Source organism: Phaethon aethereus (genome assembly GCF_964289735.1).
Source record: "Phaethon aethereus genome assembly, chromosome: 2".
In the NCBI taxonomy this organism is placed as follows: Eukaryota; Metazoa; Chordata; class Aves; order Phaethontiformes; family Phaethontidae; genus Phaethon; species Phaethon aethereus.
Genome location: NC_138582.1, coordinates 52583822 through 52599384, shown reverse-complemented (window position 1 = coordinate 52599384; position 15563 = coordinate 52583822). Strand labels below are relative to the sequence as shown.

At 43.2% G+C, this 15563-nt stretch overlaps 1 protein-coding gene across 3 annotated transcripts in view; it reads right to left on the bottom strand.

The window, feature by feature from the left end:
* Positions 1–375: 375 nt before the first annotated feature.
* Positions 376–15563, bottom strand: part of ZNF521 (zinc finger protein 521) — a gene marked incomplete at its 5' end in the record, with an annotated part of 204047 nt that continues 188859 nt past the window's right edge. For all 3 annotated transcript variants that reach the window (XM_081996547.1, XM_081996548.1, XM_081996549.1), the window contains 2 exons: positions 376–650; positions 3352–3483. In XM_081996547.1, coding sequence (XP_081852673.1) covers positions 421–650; positions 3352–3483 — 362 coding nt within the window. In that variant the 3' untranslated portion in view covers positions 376–420. The remainder of the gene's footprint in view (positions 651–3351; positions 3484–15563) is intronic.

The window sequence follows — 15563 nt, the reverse complement described above, 5'->3', positions numbered from 1 at the left end:
CCCCCACCATTTACGGGAAATGGCCAGCAGGTAAACCAAGATAAATACTGTCTACTTCCCCCATACCTACACTCCCAGTTCAGTGCTTAGCTTTTCACATTTAGAGACAAAAGAATACACTTGTCTAGACCGTGCTTTTGCCAAGAAAGATTGCACCAGATGATCCTTGAGGTCCCTTCCAACCTGGTATTCTATGGCTTTTTTTTTTCATTTCACTGCTTGAGTAAATGTTTTATGGATAGCAAATAGAAAATAGGATGCCCATTTCTCTCTCCTCATGAATATCTTGAGCTGCCACAACCTACAGAGCAAGAATCCAAAGGAGGCTCCCAAAATTCAGGTCTATACCAGGTGGCTTTCTGCCAGCACCTTTTTGAAGCAGCATGGGTTGCATCACCTGCAATTTCTCTTGACCTTCTCTCATTGCCATCCTGATGATGACCAAGTATCAGAGACGGTCATGGCAACTAAAGCTTTGAACTCAGCTATCAAATACATAATGCTGTTATAACCCCCAGGTAACAAGTGTGGTACCTGCAGCTCTGTTTGGAAGAAGAACTTCTGTGGACACTGCGTGCAGTCATAGATCTTGTCCTCTTGTCCATGGGCTGAGAAAATATGCTGCTGCAACTTGTTTGCTTGGACAAACACTGGAATATTAGACAAACAAACTTTTCATTATTTCATATTGCAAGTGAAGAGTTTTTTACAAACAATTTCCCATGAACACTCAGCAATTCCAAGAGGTAAAATTAGGCTGGCACACTGATTTCACATTACACTGTTGCTATAATGGGTACCGACAAACACTATTAATCTATAAAGTGTGATCCTTCTTCTAAAATGAATGAATTGAAACAGATGCTTGGTTTAAAAAAAAAACAAAACAAAGGAAAAAAAAGACCCTAACAGGACAACCAATGAAGATTCTGAATTTAAAGAATTTAAAAATGCCATTTTCCCTTCAGAATTATTTCTGCATGCTTACTGCACTTTGATTGAACACACAGAAAACTTATTACCTAGCAACCAACAGGTTTGAAAAGCATAGATGCGAGAGACCTGTTTACTCTGTAAACTGTGCCTGAAGTTAAAGCTAACAAACAGCTCTGTATTTAAATGTGTTAATGCTAAAAATTATATCCCACAGCTACACTGGGGCAAAGTCTATAAATGTGAAACAGAACTGCAGGTAAATTCTCTTTGGATACTTTAAGATCAACTCTGCCTACACACTGAATGCAAGGGTTTCAATAATATAAACATGTTCAATTTTAATGACTACAAAACAAGGCCCTAAGACTGTGTAACAGTTTACCTAGGAGACATACTATTAATAATTAAATTGTATATGCCAGAGGCAGTGTTTGGGTTGGCAGCACTGACTTCTGATGGATGCCTTGTGCACTGTGACCTAAAAAAGTTTGCATCTACAATATTAATCTGTATAGGCAGGGAAAGGATTTATTAAAGATGCTGGCATTTGACTTTGACTCCACTCCTAATCATTAAAATTATTCTAATTGCAAGGCAACAAAAACCATCAGAATATTGTTCTTCTGAGTCATACATTTTAATCACATTTCTCATTACTCTGAAAAAAAAAGATCAGATTCCATTTTCCATATAAAACTTATATTGGTGATTTTTACTTCTTGTTAATATTCTAGCAAGACATGCTGAAATAATTTAATGGCATACTGCTAATAAAACACCATTGTTTATGACTAATGCTCGGTGTCTATTTACCCCATCAGCAAAAAGGAAAAAGTGTTTCACGCAGATTGGAATCGACTTATCTCCATACTCTTTTAGCATATTTTACAAAGCTACTGGCTCAAACATTAAAAGATTAGTTTTATCACGGATTTTGCTCACAAGGAGAATCGTCAGTGGGTACTCCTTACATATGTAAGTTTTCATATTGTGTTAACAACTCCCTCAAACTTGGAAATCGAAGATCCATGGCATTACAGTAAAAAAAGATCACCTCATAATATGTACACAAAGACATGAGAAAAAATTAGTAGAATCAGTAATAAAACTAAAAAAACCCAAAACCCAAAAAGGCCAAACTGAAAGAATTATTGAACACATATTACCTAACAGGCAAACTGTTTACGGCACTACTATCCATGCTTACACGTTACTATGACAAGCTGTGCAGTGAAGATAAGTATGTATTTTTTTTAATTTTATAACCCACAGAAATGTGTGAAACCTGAACACAGTGAGGTAATAATCACTACCAGCCACTGTATCTGAGAGATGAAAAATTCAACTTTAATTTTCCTCTGTAGCGCGCACTTAGGTTTTATTGGGAGGGGAGCTGCCAAACGAAGAGGAGCAAAATGAAGGTATTAAAGAGTCTATTTGCCTATCAATGAAAATCCTTCACTCCCATTAATAGAGAACAGAAACCTTGAATGGCTTCCAGAATTAGCATGCCATTGATGCGAGAATACCCCAAGTGTGTTTTGTCATGTTTGCGATTATCTTTGATTTTTATCCTGTAAAGCAAAATGGGGCATGTACGCTACATATTAACACTTATGTTTTAGGTTATCATTTTATGAAATGTTCTATTAAGAAATCCTTAAAAAAACTCACAACAACTCTGTAGGCATCCTTTTAATGTGTTTTCATTTCCAACAACAGCATTCTTCTGTTCCTCATTATGGCCCAAACATTGCAGTGCTTAGCCCTACTGGGTCAAGTTATTTTCTCACTTGGGTTTTACTACTGAATAACACCACTGACTTGGGAAGGATTATTCCACACTTGGACTTGTGTCAGAGGAGAGCAAAACTTTACTTGTGGCAAAACAGCATGGTTTGCTTTCTAAAGCACATTACAAGGGTGTTTCGTCTCACCACAAGCCAACAAACACATGCAAGTGGGCTTTCTTACCCCATCAGAGGAGAATGTTGCTGCACAGGCTATGCCTAGCAGCCCTTGCCCATGGGGACAAGTTCTGCTCCAAGTTGTATCGTTTTAGATGAAACATCTGGAGCTTTAAAGCACAAATTTATGGGCAGTTTTAACCTTGGCAAGTTCGGAACATGAAGGTGATGAACGTGGTACTGTGGAAGGTAACAGACTATCACTTCTGTAATTACAAGAAACTCAAACTTCCAGTACAAGAGCTTGAAATGCAGTTCTTACACATGGATGCCTGAACTTCCAAGAAGCTCAACTTTCTAAACGATTTATAATCAACATTACTAATGAGCACAAATTTAATGTTCCCTCCTAAAACTGACCTAAAGCCAGCACATGACACAGTTGTAAGTGGAGTTCTGCACACACAAGCTAAGGGGACCACCGGGACAATCAGTGATTGCCTCCTACCTGTAAAGCACACCGGACATTTGAAGGTGCCCCCCATGCCTTCAAAGCTGTGCTCTATCAGGTGGCACTGAAGTTTGGCAGGAGAGTCGAATGTCTGATTGCAGAGTTTGCATTCGTGGTTCAGGCCTTCATCTGCAGGAGAAATCAAAGCAAAAGTGAAATTCACCACAGCCCTTACCAAAGAGCAAGTCCAACACAATCCATGAACCGAAGACACTTTTCCTTTTCCTAAACTCAGGAAACTGGATGTCCCTCAGCACCTACAGCTGCTGAAGCGTTCTCTTACCTGGTAGGTTTCAGAATGTACAAAGCTTAACTGGGCATTAAAAGCACAGGTTTTCCACACAGATTTTCTGCGTTAGACTTCAGTAGGTAATGATGAGTGAGACCAGAAACATCATCTCTTAGCAGAGTCACCCGATCACAACTGAGTACATTTGCAAAACACCGCATGAGGAATTTAATGCCGATCATGCATCGTCCCGTCTACCACGGGTTAGAACTGCGAATGCGCACGTTTTTGGCACTCCAGCTGACGCGGAGTTTCTTGTAACCAGCGTGGTGAGGTGTTAGTTTATACCCTGACATCACTCCTGCTCCATATTTCCAGCCCCAGGGGCATGTGCGAAATCTTTTGCAAGCCACAGGATTTCCCAGCTCCCTTTCTGACCATCCTGGATTTTTTTTCCTTTTATTTGCATTTCTCCTCTTAACAGCCTCCTGAGGCAGCCTTCCCGTCAAGGTCCTGCGGCTTTAAAACCCTTCCCACTCCCTGCCGCTTGTTCCTCTGCTTCCTCCCATTGTCCTCCTCCAAGGCCGGCTGGTGCCTGGCACCAGGTTCCTTTCCTGAGGGTGCTGCAGGATTCATCCACTTCGCCATGAGGGCAGTCAACGGCTGTCCTACTTAGAAACAGTTGCTAGGTAAGAAGTGGCTTCCAGCCCTGCTGCAGAGGCCTCAATTCCCACAGCGCCGCTTAGAAAAGGTCCTTCTGTATGTCACTGGTGTGCTACACGAGTAGCATTGATCTCGCAGGTAAATACTGTATCCAATTATTAAAAAACAAGCAGGAATAAAACGCTTGGCGACTGGCACAGCTCCCTGCTGTTCCTCAGGTGAAAAGGAGTGATTTAGGAAAGCGCCCTGCCCACCCCGAACCCCTAAACACCATGCTGCCAACCTCCTGCCGAACTGAGCGCTGCCTGCAGCAATTAGCAGCCGTAATGGCGGACGTTGGCGGTTGCCAGTTGCTGTAGGTGGTGACAGCAGAGACGACCTTTCGTACCGCACACACCAATCCCCCCCACCAACGTAAAGAAAACAGGGGACGGTGCTTGTGCGGCCGAGTGGGGGCCACACATCCTCTCAAAATGATCCTTAGTAACTTACCAGAATTGAAAAAATTTCAGCAGTAGCCCTCACCTTTCACTTCTTGTTAGTCTGAAAGTTAAATTTAGCCTTCACGTAAGTCATGGCGTCTTTAGGAAAGGGTGGGAATTTGTGGGCTTTAGACAGCGCAAGCTAAGCCTGGCAGCGGAGGCCGTTCTGCAGGTGGGACTACTGAAAACTACCCTCGCCTGGTTTTCTATGAGGTGTCAGAACTCTTTATAATGAGAAGGTGAGGGGCAGAAAAAAACCAACAAAGCCAAAAGATTTACACAAAATCAGGGTGGGGTGATGGGGTGTCTCCATTGGAGTAAACTGGTAAAAAGACACTGACTGCAAAAGTGCAGAGACACTGACAACAGTCCTTAACTGGGGAGCTCGCTCTCCACTGAACAGCTAGCTCTCATAATGTTCATATGTATGTCGCCTTCATTGCCTTTCATGGTAAAACTGTGTTTTTCATGTAGCGACTGTCAGAGGAATGTAGGACTCCATTTTGGCTCTTTAAAATGGACACATTGGCACGTGGCCCTTTTTTTAACTCTCCCGTCTTCCTGTCAGTCTTAGCGCAGCAGAGCGGGGCCACAGGTATAGACAAACATGGACAAGTGTTGCCCATGTGCCCACACAGCAAACTGCAGACCTCCTTCTGCCTCTGCCCAGTCCTTCATCAGAGCAGTGTTCAATGTTCCTGCCCACCTCCACATGCTAAAGAGTTATCAGAGGGGTGTGAAATGGCAGGCCTGCTCTGGGAGTCAGCTGAAAAAGGCCAGTGGTCCTGGCGATCCTGTGCGTACCAACTGTTGACACTGAGGTGCCTGTCTCTCTTACCCACACCAGACAGAAGAACTTTGCTGCTTTTGACTCCAAGCCCGCCTGACCAGGCACCAGTTTATAGCTGGATCTGCTAAGGATGGCTGTCAGGACAAACTCGGGCAAAGGTGCAGGTCAATCTCAGCTATTTTGCCACCATGGCCTCTCTGGAGAGACTAGAATCAAGGCAGAGTGGCACAGGCTGCGGAGGTACACATCCCACCCAGCCAGACACACTGGTAGTCAGGTACCGCTGGCTGAACATACTCTGTGCAAAAAGACTCCCAGGGGCAGATTCGGGATAGGTGACACCTTCTCATCAGGTAGGTGACAACTTTCATAACTCTTCATAGATAAATTAGCAACCATTTATCAAATATATAGTAACTATTTCCTTAGCAGGGAAAATTTTAGTGGATTCTCAAGAGTTGCCTGGGATTTTGGGTTTTCCACCATCACTGAGCAAACCCTTCCAATGTGTTCTGCTTTTGCTACTGCTAAGAGAAGACAAGTATGGCCCGCGCAAGCAGCGTCAACGGGAGCATGAGGGAAAAGAACCTGGCACACATCAGTCTGTACATCTAGGAGAGATGGCCACACACTGCGAGGCAGGCTGTACACCACGCTCTCCCAACAGGCAGCAACCCACAGTTGTAGGCAAAGATACAGAGCAGTGTCAATGAAAAGAGGAGGAAGGCTCAACAAACTGTACATAAATGCCTCCTCTTCCTTGAACTTGCAAATCAATTATGAGGAATGTACAGGCTGCCGCACGTGATCATATAATTTCTCCTACAGCCAGATTCTTGCCATGGTCATTACCAAACAGATAGTTCTGAAAACGATGCAAGTCCCCACAAAGGCTAATTATGGGCTAGAAAGCCTGGTAGGGTGAAGTTTCTTCATAAAACTGTTTGTCCTGATACAGACAGTCAAAGCAATTAAGACAAAGGGAGCTCCATCTCAGGATCTTCCACATGTCAAGGTAAGGATAATCAATGTCAATCCTCAAATCGCAGAGTTACTATTGGCAAGGTGTAAATGAACGATGCTAATCATTCTTGAGCATGGGAACACCGAATGGGGAGTTCTTCAAATATTCCAAGGGAGAAAGACTTCCTAAAAAGAAGTAATTTTATATGGAGGTACAGAAGACAGAGAAGGCTTTTCTTCTCTTTCCATTACCTTAGCTAATGAAGAAAAAGTAGGAAGGCAGGCATGCACTCCTGATGCTGAAGCAAAACTCTTTTTAGTTATATAGTATTTGTACTTGTTCAGGAAGAACTGAACCCCATTAAATATGACCCTATTGTATTTTCTGTATCACTCAGATCTGAGGTGATCTTCTGGTCACAAACATCAAAACCGCTTTGATTACTGTATGTTGCAAATCCAATTTTCCTAAAGGCTTATAAACAGGGTTTGAAAAATCCCCTCACCCACTCGCCTGGGGCAGATAGGAAACTTCCCCAGGCAAGAGACATCAATTTGTGCAGAATCTAAGCTTTCTCTTAAAAGTAAAATGTTTTTAGTCTCCTAGTTCTAAAGACCGCCTTTAAAATATGACTACATTTGTATAACTAATATAATAGTTCAGGGACTTATAAACCCCTCCCCTCACGCTCTTTTTCACCCATTTTGTGCACATCACCTGCTATGCACTACATTGCTACATCCTCCGAACAAAGGGCAAGGTTCCAGTCCTGGAATTCAAGAACGTAAGACCAGCATGATTTAAATTTAAGGGAGACAGATAAGGTTACAGTATTGGCAGAAGAGCCGGGAGTGCTGGGTTCCATTCCAAACTCCAACACTGACTTACTCTTATCACCTTGGGCATGACAGTATGGCCTGTGTTTCTCAGACTACCCATTTCTAGAGAAGAGGTGTTAATTTTTAATTTCTACTTTAATAGGCTGACCTAATTAGTATCCCTTAAGACTTTCAATACAACTGGGACAGTGGAGCTGGAGAAGAGTCCAGGACTATCTACCATACACAGAAGACCCAGAATCACTGCTATCTGCCTTTGAAAAGGTTTAAGATAACATGTCTGGGCACACAACTGCCTGCTTGTTTGGGTCACACAGCGCTGCAGAAGGATGAAGGAACAAGGCTGTGTCCCTGCTCTGCTCTCTGTAGAGAATTCAAAAGCATGGCCAGCATTTTATCTCCCACTGGCATGAAAGAGCCAGGGTGTGGCCGCTCTTGCAAAGGTGCCAGATGTGGAATGAGGATGCAAAAGGCTCCGTTTACACGCTCGCCCCTGTCTAGCTCTTCATGTTTAGCAAACAATTCGATAGGATGCTATGGAAGTGTAAAGTATGATATCATCAATAAATAAAGGGCCGGTGAAATGTCACATTTTCAGTTTCCATTTGGGAAAAATCTGAAATGGAATGGAGTGTCAGATACAGTCCAAGAGGCTTTCCTTCCCTGCAGAACAGGGCTACTGCTCTTTGCTCTTACTCAGGGAAAAAAAGAAAAAAAAAAGAAAAAAAAAGTGCTGAACAGCTTTAAAAAATTCAATCAAAATAATCTGCTCTTTGGAAAGGTGGCAGCTGACAGTAATTGGAAAATACTGTCTGACTCATTTATTAAAGTGAGATTCAGAGTCAATTGATTTAATAACCATTAGAATATTCTATTAAGGATATAATAGGTTGGCACAGCCCTATTTTTTATTAAGAGTTATAGGTAAGAAATAAGCAATGCTATGGAATTTTAGACAACTGCTGTATGGATTAGACTAAAAATATGGCTTGCAAAATAGGTATAAAAGCACCAACTATCAGGAGGAGGAACAGGAAAGTACATTACAGTGCAAATGAGTTAGCTGAACGATGAAAAAGAAATGAACCTTTAATATAAAGTGTGCACTTTTCCAAATCTAACAGAAAACTATGCACTGCATTCCCTGATGTGGTACATCGTAAAACAAATCAGCACGTCCTTCACATTATGGATCCAACAACTCCAGAAGGCAGGCAAGAACAAAGTACCCACTGTACAGCACAGAACTGCTGCTTACTGTTGCCCTTACATGGTTAGGATGGGAGTCTGGACATGGTGAAGACCTCACAACATGGGTGAAGATGGTTTACCCAATGCTGGTAGATAAACGAGTTTGATGCATGCAGAATTTCTGCATAAGTAAATTACTTTCCATTTGTAATCTTTATTCAGAGAGTGGGAAAATGTAAACACGAATCAATTCTAAATAAATGCATTTAATATTCATATAAATGTTTAATATTTACACAAATATTAAATGCCTCAGTGGGGGGAGGTAGATTTTAATTGAGGTGCAGCCCATTACCTCAGCAACTAACTTGATAACCTGCTATAAAAGCAAACAAAATCAGTCTTTGTGCTGAGCATATATTCATGTTCGGGGATCCTCTGTCTTTGCACCAGCTACCCACGCTGTGGAGTTACTGAGTGACTTGTACGGCAGGTGGGGTCCCCCCACCCGTACCCCCAGTTGAGGTACTGCTTTGGATGACCTGGTCCAACTTGCATTACCAAACTCAACGCACAACTTCTTCATTTCACGGAAGGCCCTGACATTTCAATATACACTTTAAACAACTGAAACCCTTTAAGCAGCCTCTAGACTGTGTCCCCCATGTTTATGCTTCTTGCTCTTCAATAAAAACAAAACTAGAGCAGCTACAAGCAAATGTTCACTGGCTGACTTACATGCAGCTGTTAAGGCGGTAACCACTGGGGGCCCTCTTATATTGTCTGATCAACACTACAGCCATTACCGAGTACCAATTTGTAACAGTTTATAAGTAACTCTTTCTTTTATTCACCCTCGAGATTGTCCAGAAGGGTCCTTCTGCCTTTTACTCTGAATAAATCTACAGGCAAAGGTCTAAAGACGATGATGTCCTCCTGGTAAATCATCGTGAGGCTGGGTCCATGCTTAAAAGCATCTGCTAAGAAGTCGTGTAAACTCTGCCCTCCATGTACAGCTCAGGAATGAGATGGCCTGCAGTCTCTACATTTTTTTCAGGTCTAAAGCATGCACAGCTCCCACATTCAATGTGTCTTCTTTATAATTTTTTTTACCAAGCAAACCATGTCCCTAAACCAATTTCTCCTTCTTCACATTGCTTCCACTCTTGCCCGAGTTAATTTTGCAGCACACATTTATAAGCCAGCGATCTGAGGAGTAAGAAAGGAATGCCATGGATGACAGCTAACCCCTCAGCTACAACATCTCACACTGAAGCCGGGGAAGGATAAAATACACCGTACAACACTATAATTTGCACAGTATACAGCCATCCGTGCCTCCTAGTTTATAGTGCTGTGTTTGTCTGCATCCTTTTAATTCTACCGGCCACACACACACACGCTCATCAGCCTCCCAGTGCCACTAGAGACAATCTCATTCCTGCTCAAAATTCGTTCCTAGGGCCCACTATGGTGAAGAAGTGTGTGACAAGTCTCCTCACCTGCTAAGGAACACACAACACCTCTTCCAACCCTGGAAGCTGAAATGAAACAGTGCCTGAAGCCTCCAGCACCACGTTCCTAATTTATCCCTGATTGTAATAGTGCTTCTGTCATTCTCAATTTCTCAAACATTATCACAACCCCCCCATGAAAAACGCTATCCACCACGGTGTTAATTTTGGAAGCTGACATGAAAAGCACGGGACTATAGCGATAAAGGAGACATAGTAAAGGCAAAGCATACAGCTGGAATTTGCAGCAGGAAAAAGAATACAGGTGGAATTTACAGCTGTGAGAAGAACTTGTCATGGAAAACCATTTTTTTTTAAAGTCCTAACAGTTCAATCCTGATGGGACAGGATGGAGGACTGGATGGAAAGATAGAAGTACACCCATGTTTCTCCTGCAGTGTCCAGGGCAGATCACCATGTGTTTGGAATCCGGCGGGTGGGGGAAGGAAGTATCTTCCTCACCCTGTCAGCACTGTTATCCTGCACGTCCCTCTTGCGCAACACACTCTTGCTCGCACAGGCAGGCCTGCATGGTGGTCTGTGTTTACTCTTAATACCACTTTTAACCAAAATCATGATGTTGGCTAGAGACTGGGAAACTCAACACATCAGGCTGCAATCTGAGCAATGTCTCTCCCCTTGCTTTTGTTTGGTTCAGAATGATTTTTGGGCAAGGCTCTGCCCATGCCTGAGGAAGGAGGTGGACAAGATGCAAGGAACAATCCTAAATTCTTGAGTCATCAACACTGTAGCCTCCCAAGGGGAAAGTTGAGACCAGGCTATGACTCTGCCTTGAAGGACACTGGCCAGCATCAGAAGGAAGAGGATGGGATACACACTGTGCTGTTGAGGCCAGGCCACGCTGGCTCCCAGCAGCACCAGGTAGGAAGCCTTATTCAACACACAGGGAATAAATCCTACAGCCTTCTGCAGCATACTGCTAAAGCTACAGCAAAGGGTGCTGATTGATGGAGTGACAAAGAGCCGGGATCCACCTCCTCAATTAAAGCAAAAGTTCATCTCTCCAGGGCCAGATTTTGAAATTAGATCTGCTTAAGGGAAAGCCAGTCTACTGCATCTTTCATTCCACTGTATTTTTGTCTGAAGCAAGGGATGCATTTCACTTCACCAACTGTTCACTTTTTTGCTTGGTTGCACTCACTTTGGCTGCTTGTAAGTGAACTCTTCTTACCACATGTGCCTTGTATGTTCTATCAAAGCCACAAATTGTCTGGCTTCAGTGAAGTTGGATGAAAATAAAAGAAGGGCAATTGGCAGGGTCTAATTCTTAGTAACTGTCATGTTTTCAGCTCAAGTAAGAACAATTTAAATGCAGCAAATGCCCTCTCCATCAAAGAACAACATTTTCTGGGCAACTGGCTACCAGGAGAGAGTTCAGGAATTCAGCAACAGGGCTATTCACCAACTGATGGGACATGCATAATTTGCTACTCCTTGTCTGTAACTGCACCAGGAAAAGGTATTAAAATTTGTTCAAAAAAAAAAGAAAAAAAGTCTGTGTTGCATCACGTAGCTATACACATTACAAGGTTACACTCCATCATTGCAATAAAATCCCATGTGATAGAGCTTATTTTGGAAACAATTTTACCATGGGATATAAAAAGAAATTTAAACCGGTAGGAATAAGCTGAGTGGTATAAGTTATTTGTAGACAGATGATCCAGCTCAACGTTTACCTTTTCAAAAAGCACTTAGTGCTTGCTGATTAAAAACTTGGAGACTGATCCTTCAAACGCTGGCATAACTAACTCAGGGGAGTAGGCCTCCTGTCTTACTAGACTCTGTCTAGACTTTTTGTGGGACTAAATTCTGCCAAAGTGTGCAAGGTCAAGCCCTCCATCCTTACGCTGCACAGTGAGATACAGATTATTATCTGCATATTATAGATAAAAAAACCAAACCCCAGAGCTGCTAAATATCTGTTTTTCCACCCCAAACAGAGAATGAAAACTCTCTTACTAAATTCAAGTGGATGGAGAATCAGACCCTGCTTAATCTAGCCATTTTTACAAACACAGTGTCAGCATTAAGGTCAGAACTAAATTTTTCTTTGTTCTCTTCTGTGAGCTAAAAGCTTACTTCTTTTGCAAAAGAGAGTTTTTTGGACCAAACCTTCTCTTGTAAAATAAACTTACAATTTGAATGGCTCAGATATTGCCTGAGCAAAGTAGTTATTAACAATTTAATCAACTGTAGGGGGAAAAACTAATAAAAATGTCACATTCGTATTCAGAAGAATTAAGAACAGTAAAATGTAAGTAAAAACTTTTGGCTTTTTTAGCATTGTTCATTTAATTTCGGTATTTTTGCTCACTGTTTCTTGTTCTTGCTTTCTGGATGGAGAATCAGCTTACTCTATTATTTGATGTTAAATACCTACTAGTATTGCTCACCTATCTGGGACTTCTGGAATTGGTGGAAGTACAGGTATATCTACTTTTAAGTATTGCACAATGAAAACACAAATTGTTGAACTAGGAGAGGATATTTCATGTTGCATAAACTAAATGCAATCTGTTCCAAATTTAGGGCTTGCAAAGATCTTGCATGGAGACAATCAAAGCATCAATATTAATTCTACATCATAGTGGACCAGCAGTAGAAATTATGTTTTGTACACAACTCTTATCAGGTATTTCTTTTGTTCTGAGTATACAGAAAGGGTCAGAGTTGCCTTCATGCTTTTGGCATGAAGCCATTACGTGTCTAGAAGATAAAGTCTCTAAATGCTATTTATCCAACCTACAAAGAATTGCCTACTTACTCTTAAAAGAAGGTGAAGAAAAAAGGAAAATGGAAAAAAAGAGTAGGATAGGATAGAATGGAGAGAGGAGGAGAGAGGAGAGAGGAGACAAGATTAGGGCTTTCCTGTATTATTGGATATTTGAATTGATAGCATGAAGAAGTAACAGTGCTCCTCATATTTTCTAATATGTCAGATACTATTGATGATTTTTTTCAAATCTAAATGTCGTTATACGAGTCAAAGATTATATGGCATCTTCTTACATAGGTGAGGGACACTGAAATGAACAGCAATTGCTGGGATATTGATCCCGCTCTTAAACTCATTTAGGGGTGTATCAACTTCCTCCTTTCTTTCCTCTTAACCTCCACCTCTACCCCAGCAGCCCTCAGAAAAATCAGGGAGGAAGAAGCAGTTCAGGCCGTTAGGGCCCTCAGGTCTATGCTGATAACTGGGCATTTAATTAGATTCTTTTCACCTGAGCAAACTGCTTTGCCAGTTAGGGGAGATCTCCTTGTACAGCAATGTATTAAAATTATAAAGCTCCATTTAATACAAAGTATTATTTATATTACTGACTCAGTTTGCTGTTTTATTTAGGAAAGTATGAGAAAGCTCAATTTTCATTTGCACTAACCTTTCCCTATCTCTCTCTTTGATCCTGCTATAAAGCAAGCAAGCAGCTTTGGGCTCACATATCAAAAAAGGGCCAGACTTCATTCTAAACCTACTCCACTCTCCTTCCCACTTCCTCTGCTGGTACTAAGACTTCACACTGAGCTGAACAAACAGCTGTTGGGATTTCTGTATTAAAAGTTATTTGTTTGTGGATAAGAGAATAATGAGGGCAAATTAGTTATTTTTCCTCTATTATTTGTTACATGTTTGTGCGTTGGCTTTTTTTTTCTAAATTCTAAATGGCACTTTTATAGATATATTCCACCTCCTCATCAAACCTAATTCCTCACTGAAGCAAAGACACCATTTCCCGCTATTTGAGCAGTTGAGGAGTGGTGCGTAAAAACATCCCTCATCTCCAGTGAACTTTGAGGTAGCAGAATGGAAAAGTTATGAACATGAAATAACAAGGGAAAAAGAAGTAAAACAACAGAGTAGAAGAAACAGAGAAGCACTGGCTGAAAAGAGATGTATCACTGACTGGCAAAGACTGGTTGGGGAAGGAGAACAGATGTAGTAGCCACAATAAATTATTGTGGGGGGGTAGAAAAAACAGAGTAGACTGAAAAGGCTAGCAGAGGAGAAGAGGTGGCGAGCAGAAGCAGGACAAGGACACGAAACCTAGCTGGAGGCGAAGTGGCACAAGAAAGTCTCAACTTAACCCTCATTCAAGTTTCACCGAAGAAATGCAGAGAAGCATTCATTTCCAGACAGAGCTTGGGTAATTTAGTGCAGCTACAATGGCAATAGTGATAGATGTATTTTTACAGCCAAATGTCTCAAGCCAACAATGTTACCACTATATAATTAATAACAATAAGCAATTAAAAAGAACAGCAGGTTACAAGTATAACGTATCAAACTGTATTACCAAATGAAAAAAAAACAGCACTACTGTGAGAAAAGTAAATGTATAGGCTGTCAGGTCAGTGTATATCTTCTCTAGATAAAACTTACAGAGCTGGACAAAAATGTGGTATGACATTAAATGGCTATGAGGTGATTAACATCACTGAAAACCCAAAAAACACTTGTTAAGACTCTGAGGAAATGCGAAATGTCATACGAAAAACATGCCTGTAACAGCAAGAGAGAGGTGGCTGACCACTGCAAGGCTTTAGCCTTTTACTAAGACATACTCCAATAAATAACTTACAAGACTGCATTTGGTGGCTGAAATATTCTCCAAAAGGCCCACCGAGTTTTCAGAGAGAGAGAGTGTGTGTGTCAGTTCATTTAAATAAGAAGAGGTAGGGAGAAAAGTGGAATCCAAGAAGAAAGGGAAGAGGATTCAAACCACACTTAGCAGGAGCGGGGAGGGGGTCAAGAGACGCGGGGCTCCAAAAACTGCTGGGGCTTCTGCCACCCCCTCCTTTCCCCGGGTGTCTGGGCAAGTCCCAAATGTTCCCCTCCCTCTCCTTCACACACCGCCACCTCCCTCCCAGCCCTCTGCCTGAAGCGCTGCTCAACGCCTTTCCCTGCCCGGCGCCGGCGCCCCTTCTGGCAGCCCCGCTCACGCTAGGGCGCGGCCCCGCGCCGGCCTCCCGCTGCCTCCCCACCGCCTCCGGCCCCACGGCGGCCGGCCCAGCTCCGGCCCCAGGGAAGTCCCGGCCGGCCCGCCCCGGCCCCGGGTTGCCGCTGCGGGGACTGAGCCTCGGCGGCCGCAGACCTCGGGCCGGCGCCGCGCTCCGGGCCAGGGAAGCCGCAAGGCCGAGGATGGCCCTTCCGCTCCTCCCGCCGCGCGAAGTCCCTCATCGTGGGGCACCAAGGGCAGGCGAGGCAGCGGCAGAGCTCCACACAGCTGCCAGGGCTGGAGTGGGCTCCAGCCGTCCGTTAGCTGGGGCGGGAGCTTGCGCAGGCGGCGAAACACGCCGTCGGCCCCCCGCATGGCAGGCACATCTCTAGTGAAACCCCCTTTCTGAGGCGGCGGGAGGCTGGAGTTGGGCCCTGTCCCCGGCTCCCTTACGCCCGGGAGCCATTCGGATTCGCAGGGGAACCGCCCTTCCCCTACCTGCCACCCTGCGGGGCTCCTCCCGCACCCTCCCCAAGCCCACACGGTCCAGCCCTACGCAGAGAGTGGTGGGTACGC